General features: G+C 40.6%; 1 protein-coding gene across 4 annotated transcripts in view; it reads right to left on the reverse strand.

Annotated features, from left to right (window-relative positions):
* The window catches only part of FLNB (filamin B), a 110,996-nt gene extending 95,975 nt beyond the window's left edge, over positions 1 to 15,021 (reverse strand). For all 4 annotated transcript variants that reach the window (XM_070738433.1, XM_070738432.1, XM_070738431.1 and 1 more), the window contains exon 1: positions 14,330 to 15,021. In XM_070738433.1, coding sequence (XP_070594534.1) covers positions 14,330 to 14,804 — 475 coding nt within the window. In that variant the 5' untranslated portion in view covers positions 14,805 to 15,021. The remainder of the gene's footprint in view (positions 1 to 14,329) is intronic.
* Positions 15,022 to 23,948: the final 8,927 nt, after the last annotated feature.

A 23,948-nucleotide genomic window follows, 5' to 3' on the forward strand; every position in this document is an offset into this window, starting at 1 on the left:
GTCTTTCAACATATGATCCTATGTTTAAGAGTCTTTTAGAACTTCTTGAGTGTTGACATAAAGGGACTATGCATTTCTTAACATTTTCTCCTGACTTTCTTAGCAATTACTCAGACTGTCCCAGATGGGTGATAAATAGGCCTATGACATTGGTGAACCATCTTTAACCTAATGAGTCTGGTGGATTGGTGAGTAAGATGCGAAGGAAGGCAGAAGGCAGAAGATTTCCCAGGTATATGTGTTAAGATTAGTCCTTAACATTCTAGTTTTCGTGAATGTTCCACCTGAAGTTGGGAAATGTAACCAATTTTGAAAATTCACACAATCAAAATCCAGCACTGGGATGAGACAGTGCTCAAAATCTCTCCCTCTCTCTCTCTCTCTCACACACACACACACACACACACACACACACACACACACATACATTTAGACACACTGGAGAGATTCATTCTCCTCCCTTACCTATATGTTGACTCAATACCATATTTTCCGGAGTATAAGATGCACCAGAGTAGAATAGAATAGAATAGAATTTTTATTGGCCAAGTGTGATTGGACACACAAGGAATTTGTCTTGGTGCATATGCTCTCATCGTACATAAAATAAAATATACATTTGTCAAGAATCATGTGGTACAACACTTAATGATTGTCATAGGGGTCAAATAAGCAATGAAGAAGCAATATTAATAAAAATCTTAGGATATAAGCAACAAGTTACAGTCATACAGTATAAGAGTATAAGACGTACCCTAGTTTTGGAGGAGGAAAACAAGGGAAAAAGGCCTCTGCCTCCCAGCAATTTGTCAAATAGCAAACATTACAGATGATATCCACTGTTTCTGTGTATTTCTGTGCATGAGTGCCCGACCCATAGAAATAGCAAAGAATTAGAGAAATGTACATTATGACAATATATTAATCCCAATATATTAAGTTTTCTTAAATGTAATCACACTAACTCCTCCCAATTATTTAAATAGATCTACTCCAAGTATGTCTAAGTCAGAATTTAACTCAGCTGCCTTATCTTAATACTAGTACTTAATACTAAAACAGGACATTTCAGATTATACTTTTACAGGTCTTTAAAATTGATGTGGGTTTATTGAAGTATTCTCTGCTATTTAAAAGATACAATAGCACTTGGCCTCTTCAGATTAAGCATTTATTTTAAAAACTTCTTCATTATGTTAAGTTGTCTAGAACAGCGTTTCCCAACCGGTGTGCCGCAGCACACTAGTGTGCCGCGAGACAGGGCCAGGTGTGCCGCAAGCTCCTAGGGAAGCTGCAGCTGGGCGGGGCGCTGCCGGCATAGATCCCTGTAAGCTGCACAGTGAGCTGGGGCACGGGCAAATTCCAAGCATGGCGCACCCTTTTTCAAGCGAGCGCACAGTAGCCCGCCTTCCCCGCCCAACAGCTGATCTGCCCCTCCCAAGCTGTGGGCAGGGGAGAAAACCCCGGCTTCTCCGACTCTAGTAGGCTGCAGTCGCGTGCGCCTACCTCCCCTGCAACCTCAGAAGGCAGCAAAACATGGCCTCCTTCTCAGCCAAGCATCAAGGGCACAGAGGAGGCACGGAAACTTTTACAAACATTGGAGCCCGGCTTGGCTCCTACCGCGGAGGTGGCTGCAGCTGCGGCGGAGCCTGCGACTTCTCCTATTCCTTCTCCTCCTCCGGCCGCCGTCCTGCTGTGCTCCTTGTCTGAGCAGTCCCATCGCCCCTGCCTGAGTGTCGTCCTGGGCGGGAGAGAAGCGCGGGGGTGGGAAAGGAGGAGAGCCCCTCAGCGCTTCCCCTCCGCCAAGCTGCCTGCTTTTCCTCGTGCCTTGTTGCTACCTCCTGCCTTTTTCCAGGGGCCTTTGGAAGGAACCCAGGGAAGGGGGGGGTTGGGGGTGGCTGCAGCAGCTTCTCGTCCTCCTCATCTGGCTGCTAACACCCGCCCGGCCCCTCTTGCAGTTCTTTCACTGAGCGCTTTTGTCCCAGGCTGTCAGCAGGCGTTCTTCTCACAGCTGAGGCAGGATTTGGAATGTCGGGTGTGTGTGCGTGCGGGCTCCGCATCCCCCTGCCACCCGGAACATTTAAAATAAGAAAAACCTTCACCGGCCTCCGCAGAGAAGAAAGGAAGAGAGAGAAAGAGAGAGAGAGAGAGAGTGCAACAGACAGAGCAAGATAGAGAGAAAGTGAGAGAGGGGGGGGAGAGAGGGAAGAGCTAGCAAGAGAGAGAGAAAGAGAGACAAAGGAGAGAGAGAGAGAGAAAGAGAGCTAGCAAGAGAGAGAGAGAAAGAGAGACAGAGAAAGAGAGAGAAAGAAAGAGTTAGCAAGAGAGAGAGAAAGAGAGACAGAGAAAGAGAGACAGAGAGAGAGAAAGAGATAGCAAGAGAGACAGAGAAAGAGAGAGAATGAAAGAGAGATAGCAAGAGAGGCAGAGAGAGCAAGGGAGAGAGAAAGACATATAGGGAGGGAAGGAGGGAGAGAGAAAGAGAGCAAAAAAGAGAGGAAGAAAGAAAGAGGGATGGAGAGAGAGAAAGAAGGGAAGGAAGGAAGAGAGAAAGAGTGAAGGAAAAATAGAGCGAAATGGAGGAAGATTTTTTTTTGTCAAAACTTTTCTTTAGCACCCCCCCCCCCGGTTCAGTGTTCCCCAGGATTTTGAAAATATGAATAATGTGCCGCGGCTCAAAAAAGGTTGGGAAACACTGGTCTAGAACAATAATAAAGCAATCTTAAAAAAATAAGGGTAATAATTTGAACATTCTATAGGCATTTATAGTTAATGACTTATCTTCTTGCAGCAAAAAAAAGCCAATTTCAGCCTTTGCCTCTCCCTGAAGCAATTTGCCTCCATGCAGCTTTAGTTTCACTTTCATGTTAGCACGTGGAAGTGCTAGCACGTGCTTGACAACTTCAATCAATCAGCTGAGTGTTGGGAGGCAGATAATGAGTGGCTTGTGCTAATCAGGCTCTACTGCTGTTTGCTGCAAGGAGGTAAATTGCTGGCAGGCAGAGACCAAAGAGTGGGGGTGGCTGGGTGGGGCTACATTCAGTGTATAAGACACACCCAAGCTTTCACCCTCTTTTGAGGGGTAAAAAGGTGTGTCTTATACTCCCAAAAATACGGCATATCAAATTGCAAAAATGACAATTTCTATCCTTCCTCCCTTCCCCAAACTGTGTATGATATCATTCTAGACTGTAATAACTAAGTCAACTGTCGCCTAGGTATTTCAGTGTGTATAAATATAGGGCGTGAACAATAGCTGCCAGTAATAAAACCACCTTTTTGATTTAATCTGTACCAGTTTTACTTACTAAGGAAACTGCGGATAAAGAAACCCATAAATCAAATATTTCAGTTAAACAACTCCACCCAAACTCTAGTTAAAATACAGGTTGATTCTTTAAATCAAAATGAAGACTGGAAGTTGCTTGAATAATAAATTAATTGAAACACACCTTAGCACATCCTGCTGAGCTACTGATAAGAGTACAAGTGCTGCATGAATGCATTACTAAAGCATTACCATGGAGCAAATTTAGCACATCTCCCCTGTAATAAAATCTTATCAACAACGCTAATCAATAATCCTGGTACAGTGACTCATGCTGCATGATATAATGCATTTCTCCAGGGGTGAAATCTATTTTTTTTTTAATTACCAGTTATGTAGGCCTGGTTTGGTATGCATGGTATAGCTTAGTACGTATAGTATGGCATGACTTGGTGGGCGTGGCAGGGGAAGGATACTGCAAAATCCATATTCCCTCCCCACTCTGGGGCCAGCCAGAGATGGTATTTGCTAGTTCTCCGAACTACTTAAATTTCCACCACCGGTTCTCTAAACCAGTGTTTCCCAACCTTGGCAACTTGAAGACATTTGGACTTCAACTCCCAGAATTCCCCAGCCAGCGAATGCTGGCTGGGGAATTCTGGGAGTTGAAGTCCAGATATCTTCAAGTTGCCAAGGTTGGGAAACACTGCTCTAAACTACTCAAAATTCCAGCTATGCATGGTGTGCTGCTACTAGGTCTCCAGAACCTGTCAGAACCTGCTAGATTTTACCCGTGCATTTCTTTTTTATGAAGAGTTATAGTACTCTTTGACAAACAACTGCTTCTTTTGCCACAGCATAGGGAAATACTGGTCACTAAGACAGTAGCTAAACATATGTCCTTCTCAGGAATACGTACTGGCAGTCCTTGACTTACAACCATATTTGGGATCAGCATTTCTGTTGTTAAGCAATGCAGCCATTAAATGAGTTGCGTTCCATTTTATGACCTTTTCCGTCATGATTCTTAAAATTAATCCAGCTTTGTTGGAAGTTCCCCTGGGGATTTTGCACAAGGCAATCTCATGGTCTCAGTATGCTGTAAGGGTTGTAAATACATGCTGGTTGCCAAGCAACCAAATTATGATCACATGACTACAAGGACACTGCAAGGGTCATAAATCACTTTTTCCATGCCGTTAAACTTTGACCGGTCAATAAATTAATAGTCATAACTTGTGGACTACTTGTAACACGTACAATTAGCACCTCATATTGAGAGTGTTCCAAGCACTTTAAGATTATAAATTAAGAAGGGAATAATAGAAGGATGCTTTATTCCATTTTACTGGAACTTGTTCACTCCTTGGGGATATGCATCTTTCTTGAATGATTGATGTGTCAAAATTTTAGTCCAAGCGCTGATCTAACAACTATCATTTTATTGGCCCTGCCATGTTTATAGCAGGAAAGGTTTCCACATATAAATCTGGCAATATAAAATTAATAAGACAAATCACAATCTGGACTTTAAAAGTGGGACTCCCAATTGTGTAACATTCTGTGTTACATTTAGATGCCTTCTCGCTTCTATAAGATTCATTAAGCTTATATTCAGGATCCTGTTGCAAACATGAGGAAAAATATAAATTGATAAATCATTCACTTCATGCAAGTGAACAAAAATAGTTCACTGTAATATCAGTTATTAAATTTGATAGCTAGTTATTAACTATGCCTCCAGTGCCAAAACACACAGGTGCTTAATTATTACTTTATTTACTTTTCAACAAAAAAAACCCCAATAACAATTTAATAGCCTCTTATGTTGTGTGATGCAACTTTCAATTTGAAGGCAGCTATTGCATTTTAGATGAATAGTCTTATACAAGGGCATTACTAATGAAATGTATTGGCTAAAATGTGAGCAATCTCTCTCTCTCTCTCTCTCTCTCTCTCTCTCTGTGTGTGTGTGTGTGTGTGTGTGTGTGTGTAAATGTCCCACTTGATAATAACACATAAGGCATTTAACTTTTTGAATACACTTCAGGAATTCTGGTAATACTAGAGACAAAACATGGTTTTGAACATAGTCCAATAGCAAGCTAGTAAAATAACCTAAACAGAGGTAAAGCTGCATACATATCACAGCATTTATCGTTTTAAGTTTGTCTCCTTGGTCTAGGCCTATGATGGCGAAACTATGGCACGCGTTCCACCTGTGGAGCCATATTGGATGTGCATGTGAGACTTTCCATGTGTGCGCTGGTCAGCTGATTTTAGGCCAAGGATGTTTCACACTCTGGATACTTCAGGGCAGAAAAAAATCACCCAATGGACAAAACAGAAGTTTGGAAAAACGCACTTCCAGTTTGCCCATTGTGCTGTTTTTTGCACTCCGGAGGGTTTAGGGAAGCTTCCTGAAGTCCCTGAGTGCAAAAAAAAAAATCACAATGGGCAAATTGGTAGTGTGTTTTCCAAACTTCCAGTTTGCCCATTGTGCTGTTTTTTGTACTCCGGAGCTTCAGGTAGCTTCCCGTTGAAACCTCCAGAGTGAAAAAAACACATCACCATGGCAAGCCAGATGTGCGTTTTCCTGAACTTCCAGTTTGGGCCTTTTTTTCATGTACCAGGCTTCCGTAAGGCCTGTGCGCATGTGCAAGGGGCAGCACAGGAGGGGCGTGCGCATGCGTGGTGGGGAGGGAAGGGTTTGTGGGCATACATGCTAGCACACCCATACACACCCTTTTGGCAAGCAAACCAAAAAAGGTTTGATGTCACTGGTCTAGGCTGTAAATCTACAGACACTTACTAGCTTCATTTAATTTAGTGTGTTTTAACTCTGAACAGACATGATTGCTCAAGCTATATCATATGTTCTCAAGGTCATACATTACTTTTGCCTCAGGAAAAAAGAAAATGGAACTTGAGAAAGAAGAGATAGTCATGAAGGACAGATTCATGAAAAGCATTTGTGTGACTATGTAGGCCACTTTTCTACTTTGCATGTATGAAAGGAAGCTAACAAAATGGTTATTTAAAATTTCAGTACAGTACAGAACAAAACAGAACATTATAGAACAGAATATTATAGAATAGAATAGAATAGAACAGAACAGAACAGAATTCTTTATTGGCCAAGTGTGATTGGACACACAAGGAATTTGTCCTTGGTGCATATGCTCTCAGCATACCAACTAAAGCTAGTAATCAGAATTAAAATCTAATGGAAGTGATGCAATTGAAATAGCCAGGATCCAAGCCACTTTATGGCTTTGAAGGATAACAATAACATCTTATATTGTGCCAGAAAGATCAGGCACCCCAGAGACATGGGGATCTGTAGGGAGAAAATTATGACACCTGTCTTCACCACTCACTTTCCACAATTTACAATCAAATATTCATTGTGCATTCTGATATAAGCACGTAATTGTAGCATTTTTGTGATGACCTCACTGCACAAACATCATCATTCTGATGACACCACAATTTGTCATGAATGCCACCTCATATGTTCCTTATATTTTGCATCAGTTACATTATACACTTCATACTAATTGCAACTTAAGGACTTTTCCTAAATGTAGCAAGTTGCAACCACTAACAGGATTCAACCAAGGAATGGACAACAGTTGCCAAATCTGATCAGTTTGGAAATGACCACAACTGACTCACTAGGTGTAACAGTGCAAATACACTCCTAGCCACAGCAGCCATCTCTGTAACCTACTGACAGTTGAGAATTCAGAAATTTACTTTTTCAAGATTAGTAAACTTACATCCAGTCCCTTAATTCAGTTGCTTATTGATCAACAGGCTCTCGCTGTCCCTTGTCTGGATCTAATTTCTCCTTTTTCTCCCGCACGGAGTCAATTATTGAACAGAGGGGGGAAAAACATTCAAAGGCTGCCTGAGGGACAAATGTCAAGGAACCACACAGCTACTGCCATCAGATTTTAAAAAGAAATCTTCAAATGACCACTTCCCACCTGAGACCTGAGACTGTAATAAAGTGGATAAGGAACTACTCTGATATCATTATCATTTCCCTTAACCTCATGCTACAAGACACCAGTAAATGGCACTGAAAGAATAAAGTACATGTAGGTATGTAGTGTGTGTGTGTGTGTGTGTGTGTGTGTGTATACACATATAACATATATTTGCTGATAATGAAAAGGGAGACTACTATAGATTTATTTGTTTGTTTGTTTGTTTGTTTATTGTCTAAGGTAAGTGTGCTTTGAACAATTCACAATACAGGTAAGTCCTCAAGTTACAACAGTTCATTTAGTGACTGTTCAAAGTTATAATAGCCCTGAAAAAAGTAACTTGTGACTATTTTTCACACTTACAATTGTTGTGGCATCCACCTCGTCATGTGAACAAAATTCAGATGCTTGGCAACTGGCATCCATTTATAACAGTTGCAGTATCTTTGGGTCATGTGATCCTTTTTGCAATCTTCTGCTAAGCAAAGTCAATGGGGAAGCCGGATTCACTTAACAACCATGTTACTCCTCCCACTTATGACTGTAACTTGTATCCTCACGATTTATATTGTTTCCCAATATAATTTGATTGTTTATTTGTATCCTGTGACTATCATTAAATGTTGTACCTTATGATCCTTGACGAATGTATCTTTTCTTTTATATACACTGAGAACATATGCACCAAGATAAATTCCTTGTGTGTCCAACCACAATAAAGAATTCTACTCTATTCTATTCTACTCTACTCTAATGTCAAGGTTCCAGGTAACATCCAAACTAAATCAGAGTCCAAGTCAAAGTACAAAGTTCCTATTTATTTCCAGAGCCATCCTGGCACCCAAGCAGGGAAACATGAATCTGAGTATCTCACTCAGTTGAAAGTTCACATCCCTTATTTTTTAATAATAATAATAATAATAATAATAATAATAATAATAATAATAATAATAATTAATAATAATAAAAATAAAATAAAATAACTAATAATAGTAACGCAAATTATACAAATAACTAAAACTGTTATTGTTAATACATATTCAAATTACAACGGGGGAGGGGGGGAAAAGGAGAGAGAAAAATCAAACTGTTGTTAAAAGTAAATATTGTGGTTTCAAGGCACCATTATACCATGGAAAAATATAGAGGAAATGAAAGTAATCACATAGAAATGGATACTAATAAACTAACAAGATTTATGTATATTAATAAATAGGTGGGGGGGAATTGTTATAAATGAATAAGCTGCAAAAACCAATTATCCTGCAATTTAGCAGGTGCAACTACTAAGTTCTGATACCCAAAACAACTCATGTATAAAGCATAATGCTTTATTTTGTTTTGAGTGTATGTATGTATGGTTTTTTTTTCTCTTATGTAATTTTTTTTCTTCTATAAATGTCATGTTGTTTCTTTTTTTCTTAATGTAAATAATTAATAAAGATTTTTTTTTAAAAAAAAAGAAAGTTCAAATCCCTTGTCTTCCTCCCACACTTGTCACATTGCCCACTCAGATTGTGCCAGCATGGCAAGTCCTTCCTCCACTACTGCCCAGGTGGGTGGGCATAGGATGGCCTTGAACCACTCAAAATAATGCTTTATGGCTGCATCTGTTCTCTCGTGAAAATCTCCCCTTCCAAGTTCCCATAAACAGTGTGGCAAGCCATTAATTTATCACCAACTTCTGCACCAGCTTGACATCTACTCTACTCTAACAACTGCAATGATTCACTTAACATGGCAAAAAAAGTAGTAAAATGGGGGAAAATTAACTTAACAATGGTCTCGCTTAGCAACATAAATTTTAGGGCCCAATTGTAATCCTAAATTGAGGATTACCTAGTAATAGTTTTCACAGGTTTTAAAATCCAGTATATTCGTATCCTATAGCTTCAGTTCCAACTATCCAAGATATGATGTACAAGCACATACCAAGTTTTACAGTAATCATAATCCCAATTTTAATGACGGCTTAAGCAGCCACTCCCAGTGTAACGTAGCAAATGCTGAATACTTAGTGAAAGACACTCCTCCACCTTAACTGTTGTGTCAAGTTTCTGCTAGTTACAGCAGCATAAGTAGTGCAAGAGTACACATGACTCCTATTGTGCAAAGTGCCAACTGAGGTAACAAGTTAGTCTACTGTTAATATTTAAACTGAAAAAGGAGAGTGAAGTAATTTCTGGAAAAGCAAGTTTATAGTAGCTGTCAGAGATATGTTTCTACAAGGAGACTCCATCTGAGCTCAGCAGAGTTCCCCTGCTTCAAAACATATGGGTTACATAGAGGGAGCCAGCATTCCTTCTTCTATACTTCTCCTTGAAGCCTCAAGTCTATTTATACAGACACAACGGCTCTACAAGTTCTGCTTCAGGTCTCTAATTCAAGGTCACGTTTTTTGCTCAAAACAACATAGTTTTATACCCTGGAGACACAAACTGAAAAGAGAACCAACTAATATCCTTAGCTAGAATTCAGACAGAACTTCAATTCATCAAACAGGGTAACAATTGTTTAAGGAGGTAGGTCTGAGCTCCCCATAGAGAAGTCCTATTTTCCTTGTAAAATCATCGCTTCCATGCTACTACTCAGCTTTGTGGTAATGTCAGGACTCTGCCACTCTTTGTTCCAACATGGAGGTGGGGGAAGCAGAGATAGGGAGAGAAGAGGAAACGGGTTATTTGGGTATCAGTCAGCCTGTACCCACACAATAACCCCATGGTAGCTTTACCACAGGTACACCAGCAGCAGACTGCTACGATTCAGGCACCCACACCTGCACACCACCTTAAGCACTGCAATTGCAGGAAGAATGTCCAAACGTTGTCTAGCAATCTTCCAGAAGATCACTGCACATTTATCAAGGATGCTTCCTAGCTTCTTGCTATAGCTAACATAATACATTAACCGAGTTGGAAGGGATCTTGCATGTCATCTAGTCCAATGCCCTATCCAAGCAGGAGACACCTGCCTCTACCTAGGATAGAACTCACAATCTTCTGATTGTGAGGCAAAAGCTCCACCTCCAGGCCACAGCAGCTGGGTGGTACCAGGACTCCTTTCGGTGCAGTGGCGTCGAAGCTGCAGAAGGCATTTCATGACATGTGTCTACTGTAGCACACCTAGACTTATATATATATATATATACTGCTCAAAAAAATAAATGGAGCATTTAACAATACAATTCCAAGTAAATCAAACTTATGTGAAATCAAACTGTCCACTTAGGAAGCAACACTGAATGACAATCAATTTCACATGCTGCTGTGCACATTCAACTTTGTGCAGAACAAAGTATTCAATGAGAATATTTCATTCATTCAGATCCAGGATGTGTTCTTTGAGTGTTCCCTTTATGTTTTGAGCAATGTATAAACACTAAAAAAAATACCTCTATTCCCCTTTAACAAACACACCCCTTTGTCAAGAACCCATGAGCAGCAGGAAAAGGAGACAGAAGTGGGAAAGAAAGGTTCTTTGCTATTATTATTTTGTCCAATCTTGAACTCTCCCTGGAATCAGAATCAAGAGGAGAACATTTAGATATTCTGCTACCAGTTACTGTCACCAAAGGAGACATTCCTCCTACCCTGTCTTGCTCCTCCCTCTGCCTCTTGTGCTGGCAGAAACCTTACTCAGCTTCATTGGAGAGGCAGACTAGAGGTTGCCAGGGATCTTAGTTCTTTTTTTTTTAACCAGCAGTTTTCTGCCAATTCCTGCATACGATAATAGCACTTTAGCGTTGCCATGTGGGAAAGATACCAGGCTATAGATTTGTTGGGTCTGGAAGGATTTTACTTTTGCTTTAGGCTGAGCCCAGAACATTAAAGACATAGCTATAATGAACATGAAATCCAAATACACTTCTTCATTTAAGCCTGCAGCCTAATTCTTCTAACCTTGAAATTCAGGGTTATTGTAAGACTTGTTTGTTTGTTTGTTTGTTTGTTGGATTTGTATACCGCCCCTCTCCGGAGACTCGGGGCAGCTAACAGTGACAATAAAACAGTGTACAATAGTAATTTGGTATTAGAAATGATTAAAAACCCATTAATATAAAAGCCAAACATACATGCATACATACCATGCATAGAATTGTAAAGGCCTAGGGGGAAAGAGGATCTCAATTCCCCCATGCCTGGCGGCAGAGGTGGGTTTTAAGTTGTTTAGTTATTCCTTATATAGATTTAGGAGAGTCAAATGCTTATACTAGGCAATTCCTCATAGTCCCAGGAGGGAACAAAATGACAATCATGAACTGGCGGTACATTTTAAAGCAAGGGATGGAGTATCATATGTCCTCCTAACATTGCTTGATTACAACACAGCCTTTGCTGCCATGGTCAATATCCTCAGTGGGACTCCAGTATCTCTGGGCTCACAGACTTCCTACCCGTTCTCAGTGAACTGGAACAGATAAGTTTGCAGCTCTCAGTTGTCTAACAGAAATGTTTAAACCTCCATACTCCCTTCAAGATGTTATACAAGAGAAACTGGTGTGGTGAAAAGATTTGCTAGCTGAATCTCAGTACTCATCATAAATTCCTGAGATAAACATCTGCTCAGAGGCACCTTGTTCCTTAATTCTTTACATGTGTCTCCCTGCACCTTAATTTTCCACTTGGCTCCAATTGGAGGAGTTTGGAGATTTAGAAAAGCAACTAAATCAGTCCCATAAGTTTGAAGTCTGTTCACCTTTGGCCTAATATTTGAAGTTTCATACTGAACTAACTGCCTAGCTCTCTGATATAATGGGACAAAGTTCACCTAAATAAATACCATATTCTGCAATTGAAAATTTAAAAAAATAGATCTTATTGTAAACTACCAGGGATCTTGGTAACCAACAGGGTAATTTTAATTAATGTTAAATATTTTAATTAATGTTAAAAAGCATTAACTGATGTTGTGTTTAATAATAGTGCTTAAAGGTGAGGCTAAACATCTGGAGATCATGAATTCTGCCTTAGGCACAAAGCATGTTGGGTAACTTTGGGCCAGCCCTTTTCTCTTAACCCTAGGAAGGCAGCAATAGCAAACCACTTTCAAAACCCTTGCCAATAAATCTTCCTGGACTTATTTAGACAGCTGCCAGGAACTGAAAACTGACTCAAAAATACCAAAAAGCAAATTATAAATGGCTTCTGCTCTATTTGTTACTATTAAACCTGAAGTCAATATACATTAATAGTCCACAGTCTGATGTAACCACTCTTTCTTAAGACAGACATGTCCTAAGCCTTTATTCTTAGTTTATCAACCCCAATGGCTCACATCACACAAAGCCAAAATCAATCAAGCCACCTTTGGGTCTGGCATAAGGCAGGATCTGTTTGCTTTCAGTTAAAAGAATTACAGGTACAAGCACTTTAGAACCCTTGCCCAAAAAATAACATTGCACCATATTGCAAATAGAAAGTGTAGTACACCATATTTTTAAAGCATATTTTTCAGGGTTTAAAAAAAGGAGCATTTTGGGGTTTTTTGACCCATTACATCCATATACATCCCTGATTATATGTGATTTTCGACAACTCATTAACCACCCAGCTGCCTCATAGGATGCTGTAGATAGGGGAAAAACTATTTCTAACATTTTTTTTTTCAGATAAATGCAAACATCATAAATGGTTTATACATAAAATTCTAACTTGCGCCAAGATGGATAGACTGAGGCTAGAATTGAAGGACAAATTGGATACAGACTATTTTGAAAACTGGGATAAATTGTACAACTGGATGGAGGAAAGAAAAACCCAAATTAGGCACTAACTGATACGTTGGGAGGTTCTAAACATTAACATAAAATTTGGACTGATAATGGGAAAAATTAATAGAAAAAAAAGATTAATGTAAATAGGAATACTGGATAACCGGTCATGTGCCTCTTTTCTTTTATATTCTGTATGTATCTATATTATCCAATTGGCGTTGGGCGGCAAATAAATTCCACAACAATTTATTTATTTATTTATTCAATGTATTAATTGGATTTATATGCCACCCCTCTCCATGGACTGGTGTTGTATTATTGTATATATGTCTGGTTTTTAACAGTATTATAAATTTTAAAAACTTAATATAAAAATAAAAAAAATAGCTGTAAACACCATTACACTCTCTCTTGCAAGTTGATACAGAAAGATTTGATGCATGCTTCTCTCTCCCTTAAGGTTTTTGAGAGGGCTGGACTTTTTACAGTGCAAAACCCCCTTTACAATTTTCAATCTCAAAGTCTCATAATCCTGCAGCCCCAAAGGAAAAGGCTCTACCTGCCAGGAGGAAGGCACACCTCAGGAAATCCTGTCTGCCAAGCTACAGCCCTATCTGCCCTTCCCTCAGGATTTGCTCTGACCCCCCTCTTAGACAGCTAGCCAGAAATAGCCTCTGCAATTACAAAGCCGGATTTCGTGAAGGGATATGGAGGGGCAGAGAGAGAGAAAGGAGCGGATATCCCAAACTTAAAGCGTCCTTCCTTCTCCGCTAGAAACTCCTCCTTTGCTCTTACTTGGGTTTGTTACTGTTAAGAGAAAAAAATCGGTATCCTAGATATCTTTTATCGCCCACAGCGGCGCCTTACTGAGCTGCTTCAAAGCCAGGCTGGCGGGTATAACAAGCACCCGGGCAGGTATCCGCCCGCGAGTGGCGGGTTTGGCTTTCCAAACCCACAGCCCCACCCAGTTCCTCCTGTTCCCGCAGGCGCTGCGACACCTCCAGGAAAGAGGCTCGGTGGCAGCTGGCGGGACAAAAGTCAACCCACGGCGCCTCAGTCCCCAACCCCTCAAGCTTCCAAAGGGTCCCAGAGGGTCTTCCCCGCTTTCATGCCAATTGCCGCAAATATTAGGAAAGGGGGGGGGAGTGTCTCGGACGGGCACCGCCAAGCCAGACAGCGGAAAATTAGGGGGGGGGGTTAATGGAAGGTCTGCTGTGAGGCGCTCGGGATGTGAAAAGCACCTTAAAGCGTTTAAAGGCAGAGGCTCGCCTTCTTTAGGCCAAGCGCCACACACGCCCGGGAGGCAAGGCGTCATCCCCGCCCGCCCAGTCCCGCCGAGCGCGTCGAGCTCACCGATGGAGACCAGCTTGATGTTCTCCCTCTCCAGGAACTCGAGCGCCACCGACACGTTCTCCAGCTGCATCTGCCGGAAGGTGGGTCGCTGGTGGTACTTGCGGTACATGCGCTTCTGGCTCAGCACCTCCAGCAGGGCGATGAGACGCAGCCCGTCGCTCAGGTCGAACTGCAGGTTGCCGATGCGCTTGTTCACGCAGCGGAGGTGCTCGTTGCACCAGCGGGTGAAGGTGTTCTGCTGGATCCGCTTCCAGGGCGCGTCGTCCGCCAGGTCCTTCTCCGTCACGGGCATGGCGGCAGAGTCCGCCTCAAGGGGGGTCCGGCCCTTAGGATACGGAGGCTGCTGCTGCTGCTGCTGCTGCTGCTGTTGCTCCTGCCACCGAGGGTGTTGCGAGCCCGGCTGACTGAGCTCGCCGCTCCCGCCGACGCCGCTGCAGTCACTGCGAGCCGCCTGGCCCCGCGCCTGCGTGCTCATGCCGTGGCCGCCCCGCCTTCTCTTCTTGTCTGGGCTGCAACGAGCGGGCAGAGACCGACCGACCAACCAACCAACCCCGCCAGTCCAGGCCGGTGCCTCGCTCGCTCCCTCCCTCCCTCGCCCAAGCGCAGGCGGTGAACCCCGCCGTCAGCTTATGGCAACCGAGCCGAGAGACGCGCTCCGTACCCACGTGCCGGCCTCGCAAAAAAGAAGTAGCGAGGGCGTCTTTTTTGGCGAGACCTTAAATACCCCTCTCCGATTAACGGATTGGACCCCGGCCAGGGAAGGGGCGGAGCCTCGGAAGAGGACAATCGCGGCGGGAGGGGAGGTCGAAGGAAACCATGCCCTCCCCTCAGAGGCGCCGCCGCCGCGCTAAGCATGGGGCAACGCGGTGCCTGCAGATGTTTACTCCTGGGTGAAATGAATTTTTTGTGACACACAAACACACACGGCTCTGGGCCTGCAAATTAGCCAGGCCAGCGTGGTCAGAGGTTAAGAATAATGGGAGTTGTAGTCCTGCAGGAAACACCACTCTTCGCCTTTGAGGAGATTAAATACAAAGAAAGACATTGGTATTTATAACTCTCTATTGGGTTAAAAATTATTGGTGAACGGGTAGTGGCCTGAATAAACTTCCTATAGAGTAGCTCCGGGGTGAGCTACTGCCCGGACGTGGCGGGGGGACGGGGACGCAGTGGGGTAGCGAAAATGGAGCTCCACCCCAGAGTACCCAATTTGCACTGAGAGATGTTGAAAGAAAATGCAGGGCGTCCTGCATAAGCCACGCCCACAGCGGGGTAGTAAAACTTTTGGTAGCCCTTCACTGAGTAGCTCCCATATTTGGGAGTAAATCCCCACACAACTGTTAGATTGATACATAATAATAGATAATAATTATTCTGTGAAAAGATACATAATAACAACAACAGAATTGGAAGGGACCTTGAGCTTCTAGTCCAACCCCCAGCTTGGGCAGGAGACCCTATACTACTTCAAGACAAAATTCTTAAGGAACGTCTGATTGTTTAGCTTGGAGAAACAGCTCAGGTATGTTTTACCTGGAGGAATTATGGGATATATGCAGTGAAGGGCTACCAAAAAATTTACTGCCACACGGTGGGCATGGCTTATGCAGGACGCCCTTCTTTCAACAGCATTCAGTGCAAATTGGGCGCTCTGAGGTGGAGCTCCATTTTCACTACCCCACTGCGTCCCCTCTCCATCCAGGCAGTAGCCCACCCCTGGATATATGACTAGTGCAAGGAGTTAAATCCAGCAGGTTCTGACAGGTTCTGGAGAACTGGTTATTGAACATTTTGAGTAGTTCAAAGAACCAGCAAATACTACCTCTGGCTGGCCTCAGAATGGGGTGGGAATAGAATGGAATGGAATGGAATGGAATTCTTTATTGGCCAAGTGTGATTGGACACATAAGGAATTTGTCTTGGTGCATATGGTTTCAGTGTACATAAAAGAAAATATAGATTTGTCAAGAATCATGTGGTACAACACTTAATGATTGTCATAGGGGTCAAATAAGCAACGAAGAAACAATATAAATAAAAATCTTAGGATGCAAGAATGGAGATTTTGCAATATCCTTCCCCTGCCACACCCACCAAGCCAAGCCCACAGAAGCGGTAGTAAAATAATTTGGATTTCACCACTGGACTAGTGGTTACATAATACATATCTTTATTTCATGAAATACATTGTGATATTTGCAAGTATCATGAAAGTGCATATTTGTGTATCAAACCAAAGATAGCAAGCTCTCTGAATATAGCAGAAGCAGTTTTTAGCAGAGGCAGTTTATTCTAGGGATAATGGGAGGGGGGAGTGTTATTAGCTGAGGTCTCCCGTCCTGTAATAATTATTAAATCTGCAGGCCAGAATTGCTGCCTCTATGATTATTAGGCTCACTCTAAAAACCGGTAGAGTTCATGAATATACAGGTTCCATTAAAAAAAAATCATTTACATAGGTTTCTACAGTACATTGGTCAGAGTGACTACAGTAATTACTAAAATCAAAACTAGACAATCATCATGTAAAACAAATTTTGTAATAAAAGGAACTAGGGTAGGTAGAATATACAGTACAAGTTCAGAAAAATATTTTCTTACCAGATACTTCAGCTTTGGAAAAATTTCCAGACAGAAGTACGCCCAACACTGAAACAGTATTTTCTTTTTGATGATACATTAAAACATTTTCAACTGTTCAGTAACTTAATGTTTCATATTTTCAGCAAGATTATTAGTTTTTGCTCTATATTTTCTTTCATCAATAGATGGGTTGTATTAACCCAATGGATTGGGTTTTTAAAAGCAGGAATGCAGTTTAAAATAGCATAAAATATATGCTGTTATCATTGTGACAACTTTTAAGAATGGAAAAAATGTTTAATTATTCCTCATATGCCTGTGTCTGGTATGCTATGTATTTTCAAAATCTAAAAGACGATAGATTTTCAGCCTATTTTCAATGTGCTGAAAATATGTCATTGTGTTATGCTGGTTTAGTACTGGGAATTTTGTCCATCTACAATTTTGACCTGCCATGTGAATATTTTTGATCATCTTGTGAATTTTCTCACCAGCATTACAAAAAGCAAAGAATCTTAATTTTAAAGACTTTTAAAAAGTAAATAAAATAGGAAGCTTTCAAAAATGCCAGCTCTTCTTACAAGGCAAGATTATATTAGATAAATGTGTTTTTCCTAATGAAGAGAAGCGTGTTGACAGCTTGCAGATTTTTGTGACCTCTGAATTTCATTTCTATACCAGAACTAAACAGGCTTTATGCTTGAGTGATGTATTTTGCTTTTTATTAGAAACAAAAGCATCATCCAACAGAATCTGGCATGCAACTACTGTATTTTCTTTCTGTTGTTGTTTAGCTTGGGGAAACAATAGAAAAAGAAAACCTCAAGCACACAAGTAGATTCTGATTCCTCTTAAATTTAAGTTTCAATGACACAGCCAGCCTGTGGTCCCTCCTCCCCCCCACACCTTCTTTTATTAAATAGGTAGATACTTTTTCTGCTGAATTAGCTAGGAAGATATTCAGGCTTGTTAAGTCTACTCCTTAGACTTGTTTATGAGCAAGATTGCTTTCTATTTGAGACACTGGCTGAGAATGACTAGAGTCTATTGAATCTTGCACTCAAATTCTCATTCTTTCCTAGTTTCCTTTATGATGCTGAGTTAGTCCCTTGCTCTATTTTTCCCAAGACAATTTCCTTAAGAATCGTCTGCAGTGTAACTGGCCTTTGCCCAAGCCAGATGTACACAACAGATTGTGTGATCAAACGGCCTATGCAACTGACAGATTGCTCTCTTTCCACTGCAATGTGACATCGAGTCCCTTGTATTAAAATGAGATTCCAGAAGCCACTGTCTGAGGTGCCTTTCCGGTATGACTCTGGGAGCCTGTCCTTGAGATTTAAGGGACTATGTCATACTTGGATTATTCCTTTTCCTGTCAACAGGCTGGTTAGAAAAGGATATTGCATTTCCTAGCCAATCCCTAAAATGCGGAAAGAGCAACGTCTGCGAGGTGCCCTTTGAGTTGAGGCCAAATCTAAGATGTTTTGGAGATGAAGAGTTGTGGGGTTAAGCAACAGGAGCTACACTGTGTTTCAGGTTGCAGAGAGAGCCGCCGCCTTTTAAAGATTGGGTTTGGAGCCATGGGTATTATTTTCAGAAGGCATCTTAGTAGCTAAAGAAATTAGGATTGGATATTGCGAGTATGGTTTTGGGTTTCTGTGCTTCTCTGTTATTCCAAATAAACATCTACAAGCATGCTGGGACATAGCATTGAAATCACAAAATGCGATTTGAAAAAAGAAAAGAAATGAAACAGAGAAAGCCAGTAGGTTAGCAAAAGAGGCCTTCTAGAATTATTCTTATCCATTCAGCAGTCAGCCAAACTTTCCTGTGATTACTCACAAGGTCAATAGAAACTATTGTTGGGAAAGAAGGAACAGATTTACAGTAGGTCATGGACAGTCTTTCCTAAGTTATGTAGTTATTTATACAGTACTTCAATAAGATTAGTTGGAAGAGGTGTCTACCAAAAATCCAATATTTTTTTTTACTACCAGTTCTGTGGGTGTGGTGTGGCTTGGTGGGCATGGCAGGGAACGGATACTGCAAAATATTATTTTGTAAGCCGCCTTGAGTCCCTTTGGGATTGAGCAGCATAGAAGTCAAATAAATAAATAAACAAACAAACAAACAAACAAATAAATAATCTCCATCCAGTCTGGTTTAGTTCTGCAACCCAACAAGACAGACACAGACTTCAGAGGATAACCAGAATTTCAGGGGGGGAAACTTCCACTGAGGACCTGTACACTGCACGAATAAGAGAGCCATGAAAATATTTACTGACCCCTTGCATCCTGGACATAGTTTCAACTCATACCACAGGTTTTTCCCCAAATGCCATCACTGCTAAACAAATAATTCCCTCACCATCGTAAAACTATTCACTAAGGCTGCATTACTATTATTATTAGTCTTCTCATTGTTCCTATCATTCATGTCCTCCCATTTATGACTGTATGACTGTAACTTTTTGCTTGCATCCTTACAATTTATATTAATATCAGTTGTTTCCTGATTGCTTAGTTATACCCTATGATAGTGCTTCTCAATTATTTTCTGTTGCTCCCCCCCCTCCCACCCAGAAGACGTAAACATTTCGCACGCCCCCATCAACTCTCTGATCTGGAACACAATGAAATTTTAGGGTTAATATTTATTATTTTACTTATTATAAGCTGCAAGCAAACTATTGGCTGAGGAAGGCTGCTTTACCCACTTACCTGGGCGTAACTCACACTGAACTCAGTGAAGCCTGTTTTCAGTTAGGCAGGCATAGGCTACCATGGTTAGAGCCCTCTTTTGACACGGGGCCAGGCCAACCTAATCAATCTGATGTTTTGGAGTTGCCGGCCTGGCCCATAAGCACCATCTTTGCCAGGCACTCACAGCGAATGGTGTGGAAGGAAGCTTTAGGGTGCCATTCAAAGCTTTCACTCAGCTGCAGAGAATGCTCCTCATTGTCCAGCAGCAGATTCGCCATGCTGTTCATGGCTACTGTGGCACCCACCAAGAACAACAACAACCCACACAGCCTCCCCACCTGGCCGCCTTCTCTTCTGGGCTCGGAGCAGTGTGTAATTGGGAAAACACCCCCGTCTGGGGGAATCAATTGAAAGGGACCACACATCTTCCCCAGGGTCACATGTGCCCCCTGGCATCGCTCCACACCCACACCCAGGGGGGCACGCCCCACTATTTGAGAAGGACTACCTTATGACAATCATTAAGTGTTGTACCTTATGATTCTTGACAAATGTATCTTTTATTTTATGTACACTGAGAGCATATGCACCAAAGACAAATTCCTTGTGGGTCCAATCACACTTGGCCAATAAAAAATTCTATTCTATTCTATTCCTACCTAACTCTGGGCCAACCAGAGGTGGTATTTACTGGTTCTCTGAACTACTCAAAATTTCTGCTAGTGGTTCTCCGAACTCAAAAATTCCACTTCCATTTCTCCAAAACCTGTTGGAACCTGCTGGATTTTACCCCTGATCCACCGTATTTCATAATACCTTACAAAACATTTGTTTTCTGAATCTTCAGGTTACTATGCCCAGAATGAACACCTTATTAGATATACTGAGGGCTAGCAGACCTGGTCTGTAAAGATCTGAAAAGGATCTGGCTGTAGAGCTATGACAAGGAGATCATAGAACTCTTTTCTGCCTTGTAATATTCATCCAAATTTTTGCACCCCAAATCTGGTGGCCCTCCCTTTGTCATTGACTTATTTTTAAACTATTTTATGCTTTGCCTTGTTCAGGTTGTATGAACAAAGTAGTCTTTTTAAAATGAGAAGTTTATTGCAGTGCTTGCTCCTTTATTGGATAAGTGGGACATCTGTGAAAAGTATCTAGATAGCTAATTGCCAGCTGCAGCTCATGGTTATTAGCCTCCCTTCCATACTTCCTTTCCAGTTGTTCTTCTTATGGAGAAAAACATTGATGCCAAATGGAATATTTGCTGCTAATTATTTACATTATGAAATATTAATAATGCAGAATGTTGATACAAGAAGTGAAACTAGTAAACAAATGCAAATATATTTATTTAATAATATGGTTAGTGGAGTCTAAAACATCTTCAAGGAAATGTGTCTCCACAGATACTGCCACAGTTCTGGAACAGCTGAAATTGGTAAGTCATAGCAACTGTTTTTGATTTGATCCATTATTTACTAACTGATCCATAATGGGAGAACCAGTTGGTGTAAGCCAGTGTTTCCCAACCTTGGCTACTTGAAGATATCTGGACTTCAATTCCTAGAATTCCCCAGCCAGCCAACGCTGAAAATTCTGAAAATTTTGCCAAAATACTGCAGGGACTAGTCCAGGCAATTGCCAGGGATCAACTATGACTAGAAGGCAGAACAATAATAATCCAAAATGGCTAGGTACTAGCCTATAATCAACATAGTTATAAACCGTGGTTTATGAACTATAATGGCTGAAGTCACCCCACAAGATGTTTAATTAAAAGCAAACAAATTATATTCTGCCTTTGCGTGATCTGTAAACACTATCATTAAATTCAAAATCAAATCGGGATTTATGGCTGCTTGGTATCATTTTTTAATGTTTCATATTTTTCACATCATGCATGTATATGTAGGTTTTTCTCTTGAATAGGATTTGTGGAGAAAAATTGGTTAGTTATATCATGATGCAGCTTGTTAAGTTAAACCAAGCTAGAAAAAAAATCATCATTGGGCCTCTAACTTTTGGATGGAATTTCAGCATTCTGGAACTTTTGATCATTGCAGTTTCCCAACCATTCTTTATTTTTTATATTTTTCTATTATTTTTCTATTATATTATTTTTATATTTTATATTTTTCTATTATTTTATTTATTTGTCAACAAGTGCAAGGAAACAGAACACATGCAAAAATGGCATAAATAAATGGATATAAAGAAGAAAAACAATAGCCATAATCACATAAAATTAGTACATACGAATGAGTATAGTAGGACAGGGATGGTAGGTATCCTGGGGTGCTTATGCATGCTCCCTTGGGGACCTATTAAGAAACATGTTAGGTCCATAGTAGACAGTTTAATGTAAAAGGTATGGGGGTTAGATAAACTAACAATAGGATCGGGTAAAGTGTTCCAGACATTTACTATTCTATTGCAGAAGTTGTATTTTTTGCAATCAAGATTAGAGCGAATTACATTTATGTTTGTATCTATTTTTGTTACTGCCTGACCAAAAAAACACATTATTTCCTCTACTGAGCTTATTTTTAGCCAAAGTGGTCTTTAACTTCTAGTTTAAGATTTTTTTAAATAAACAAATAAATAAATAAAAAGAGGTACTTGGCCAAAATCTCTATGGCTCTGGTATGCCTTAATTGATCCTTGGTCATTATCTTATTGGGAAACAACAGACAAATGTATTATATTTCAGAATCTGTTTCTCATTTAAAAATGAAGATTAATGAATTATTTTATAGACAAGTGTATTTTTCCCAGAGTATGTAGAAAAACTGAATTGCCAGAAAGAGAGAGAGAGAGAGAGAGAGAGAGATCTTCATGATGAAAGATGTCAGAATATAGTTTCTTGTGGAAGTTAGAAGAATGTGCATTATCAGATATATGCATTAAGATATTCTGTATATTTTCCCCTGAAATTAAGAAACAAATATTTGAACACTTAGCTTGTGGAAGGGAAAACAAACGAGCACCTTTTAAAATCAGAGCCTTGGATTTAATATGAATGCTTAACCATTAGTTTGAAAAATATTTTGACATGGAATGATGAATTCCATTCATCAATGTTCAATTTTTCCAGAAGCCGTTGCCATTGCCTCCTTACTAGGGCCAAAAGAAGTGACTGGCTCAAGATCACCAAACTGGGTTAATGCCTAAGGCAGGACTAGACCTCACATTTTCAAGATTTCCAATCTGGTGCTTATGAAATGAGGTTACACAAAGTCCCTTAGACAATTGTTTCAAAATAATAACCAAGTAGCAGGCAGACACTCCAAATGTCTGGTTTGTACCCTTCTGTTTCAGATATATTTATATCTCAGTCTTCCAAACAAGCTCATGTTTTTGCCATGGATAGTGAGTATGCATTGTATACAACCAATTTCAGAGCTAGGTATGTGTTTAAGTCAATCAAGGGTCATTTCCCCACTGGATGTATCATTGCAGATCAAAGTGAGACTTACGGCTATGTAGGTGGCAATTCCTTCGCCCCTTTGCTTTAAGAAAATGTGTTGGACCTCCCATGAATACATACACACAATGCACCATGAAACAATTTACAATTGATTTCAGGCTGGCCAATCTTTGGGGTGAGGTGGGGGGGGGGTGAGCTAGGAATTCCCAGCCATAACTGTGGGCAGGATTTTATCCCCAAACCTGAAACACCTTTCATATGTGCTCATAACCACAATATATGAAAGCTTATTGACAATGAACACATATTCAAATAAAACATGCTTTGGAATCATGCCCAGATTTGCTGGTAATTTTTTTTAAGGCTGTATATTATTACAAGAGAGCTAGCCCTCAGAGAAAGACCTTGGCTGTATAATGTAAAAGCAAATGTTTCTGCATGTGTGTAGATTACATGCATGTGTATTTCAGCAGTATATCATATCCTGTTCCTTTTTTGTTTGACTTCTATAGCAAATACTGAGTAAGATAGTTTCTTACTCAGGCTTTGCATATTGCACAACTAGATGTCTGTCTAGAGGGCATTTTCCTTCCACTATGGTTCTCTCATTTCTTCCTTGAACTAATTAATAGGAAAGATTTTATTAAATTACTGAATACATCCCACCCACAAACCGATAACAAGTATAAAATATTTCTCCATGAAAATGTAGTGCTATTGACTGTCCAAGTAGCTGTTAAAAACAATGTACATTATTGGCAAATACACATTTTGCTGGTTTGTTGGCATTTATTTACAAAACCTTAAGTCTGAAGGAGACCTCCCACATTGTCAGGTTGTATTCATTATACTGACACAAGATTCACAAAGCCTAAAAACCATACCGGTAGTAGTAATT

Source organism: Erythrolamprus reginae, chromosome 2, assembly GCF_031021105.1.
Source record: "Erythrolamprus reginae isolate rEryReg1 chromosome 2, rEryReg1.hap1, whole genome shotgun sequence".
Lineage (NCBI taxonomy): Eukaryota > Metazoa > Chordata > Lepidosauria > Squamata > Dipsadidae > Erythrolamprus > Erythrolamprus reginae.